This window comes from Colobus angolensis, unplaced genomic scaffold, assembly GCF_000951035.1.
Source record: "Colobus angolensis palliatus isolate OR3802 unplaced genomic scaffold, Cang.pa_1.0 Scaffold383, whole genome shotgun sequence".
Lineage (NCBI taxonomy): Eukaryota > Metazoa > Chordata > Mammalia > Primates > Cercopithecidae > Colobus > Colobus angolensis.
Window position 1 is genome coordinate 1,691,646 of NW_012117188.1, and position 2,636 is coordinate 1,694,281.

At 50.2% G+C, this 2,636-nt stretch overlaps 1 protein-coding gene across 1 annotated transcript; it reads right to left on the reverse strand.

Annotated features, from left to right (window-relative positions):
- Positions 1–6: 6 nt before the first annotated feature.
- Positions 7–1,381, reverse strand: LOC105520637 (annexin-2 receptor-like). Its single transcript, XM_011954475.1, has one exon. It carries the CDS (start codon positions 654–656, stop codon positions 75–77), a length of 582 nt encoding a protein of 193 aa, XP_011809865.1. The 5' UTR covers positions 657–1,381; the 3' UTR covers positions 7–74.
- Between the last annotated feature and the right edge of the window lie 1,255 nt (positions 1,382–2,636).

Below are 2,636 nucleotides of genomic sequence, written 5' to 3' on the forward strand. Positions count from 1 at the left end.
ATTTTCTAGGTGGAGACGCTTGGCAACTGAGAACCTTTTCAGGGAGGAGAATCCAAAGAGGCTTCTGCTGATATCTAAGGCTGCTTAGCTCCACAGATTCGTAGGCAACACGCCCAGAGTACAGAGAACGCGGCAAAACCAACGCGAAGAATCCGCTCCAGGCACTCTGAGAAACCCGGGGGGTGGCGCCACAGACGGAGGGCAGGAGGATGGCGGCGTTCCAAAAGGCACCCGCTGTCGGAGACGTCGGTGTCCTGCTTTCTGTTCCAGGAATGGGGAGGACTGCACCAGGAAAGCTGCTGGAGCCTGTGTCTGTCGGGTTCCTCTCCCTGCCCCACCTCTTCCACCGGTGCCTCTTGCTGCTTCTGTGTCCCCGGCCAACTGAACCCAGGGCACTTCGCTGTACTTGGTTCCAAGGTGCTCTGTACTCCAGGAAAGAGTCCGTTTTGCCAGTAGACTCCGGGTAGCCGCCAGCAAGGACTGGAAAGCAGTCCCAAATCACAGCTGTCCAATGAGTACTCTCCCAGTACGGGATACAAAGGGAGAGGCCACGGCCCACGATCTTCTGAACTCACGATAGGCGGAGACCCGGGCTCTGGCGCCACCTCCGCGGAATCCCAGGGCGGCTTCACACAGCCAAGAAAATGTTGCTCCATCGCTTAAGCCTCAGGCCAGGAGGAAACAAACGTTCGCGCTGATCAAGGAGGGAGAGTCTTCTGCACTACCCTCAGCCTGGGTATTTATGCTCTCCAGAGCCCGTGGGCGGAGGCCAGTCAGATATCAAGAAACTCATTAGCAGCAAATGCACGAAGATTCGTGGACAAATGAAAAACGATAAAATTTTAGAGAGTACATGGAACCAAAACGAACCGTAATTCCGACAGGAAAACATAGCGAGAAAAGAAACCGAAACGAAACAACGCTAAGCAAACCATGCAGAGAACTAGCACTACAGAACGCAGGCATTAAAGAGCGCTGCAAGGGCCAAGAACCACCGGTTTTCGGAAAATGAGCGTTGCTGCCACCGGAAAACTGTCCGCTGGGGCTCCGCGCTAATAACCCTCTTGCTAACGAGAAACTGGCGCGTTGAATTTAGCAAGCGCCGGCACCTAGCGGATAGCGCTGGTATTGCCAAACAAATATCCGTTTCGGCGCCGTTAAGAGGGGCTGCTGAAGAGAAACAGCGCGCTCTTAGAAAAGAGCGGTGCTTCCACGCCTAAACAACCTGTTTGTAGGAATGAACCGACGCTGTTCAAATGTGTCGTGCCAGGAAAATGTGTTGTGGCATTTTAATGTGTTTTAATCCGCTCAGTGTGTTTGATAGGTTTAATATGTTTTAACCCGTTTTAATGGGTTGTGACAGAGAAAGCGCCGGCTGATGATACCACGGAGTTACTAGTGCGAACAGCGGCTGGGTGCAGTCACCGTTCTGCACCGCAAAACGGGGTTCAGGAAGTTTCTAGGAGATCCTAGCGGTTCTAGGACCGAGAAAGTGACAGCACTGAGAACGTAAGGACCCCGCGAACGGGAAACGTCACGGGGTCTACTGAGCAGCTACTGAGAAAACGCCCAGTGGGCGCTACTAGCAAACGTGCTGATACAAAACCGCCGGCTCCCCATGGGAAGCGGAGCGGCCAGACAGAACCCGGAGCCTAACACCAGCGAGGCTAAGACCGAGCTCGGCTCCCCGGCTCCTGAGAGAACGAAAGTCAAGGAGCACGAAGCTGAGACGCTCAAAATTAGTAGGAAAAGAAAAAAAATACATAACATCTAAATAAAAATAAAAATGTAAAATAATGAAAGTCTGAAATGCAAGCAAAAACGGAAAACACATCGGTAACACTGTGCTCAGAGCAAAATACACAAAAATAATGTTTAAATTAGCGAAAATGACAGAGAGCCAACCGTACAAAGAAGAAATTACAAATATGGCTAGACGATGCAATGCCTACCATGAGAATGTTTCTGACAGATCTAAAACCCTGCAGGTGGCTCCTGTCATAATTTCCTACGACAAACAAAAATAGCCACGGTTAAACGTGTTTAGGTACGACTAAAAAATCGTAGTAACTGGTATATGCCGATCTGGTCCACAGGAGGAAGAAGTCGCGATGGGCGGGACTTGCTATTGTCAAAGGGAGTTCGGTAAAACTGAGAAATCGCGTTCGCCGGCGTTCCTGACTTCCCTGGGAGTTTTGAAAACACACAAGCGTAGCTAAGAAGGGACTCGATATTGCGAAACCAAACTTGGTATCAGAGCTCCCAACACCACTAAAATGGCCATCACTAAACCTTTACAAAACAAAACAAAACAAAACAAAACAAAAAACGCATTCGCTGGTACCCAGATTTCCACAGGAGTTAAACATTCCTGCGCAGCCAAAGCAAGGCTCACTAGCAGGAAACCGGAACTTGCTAGGACTAAGAAACTTGAGGCTGGGTTGACCCCATGGCTCTTACGATTAGAATTCCGACGCTAACGGAAACCCGGAGCTGCTGACAAATGAGTCACAGTAACTCCGTCTTCGTATGGCAAAACGGTGACTTCCTACGACCTAGATATCGCAGCCAGGGCTAGTCCGGTGTTTGTCTTAAGTCAGGACTTGCTTGGGCTGAGAAATCACATTTTGGCCATT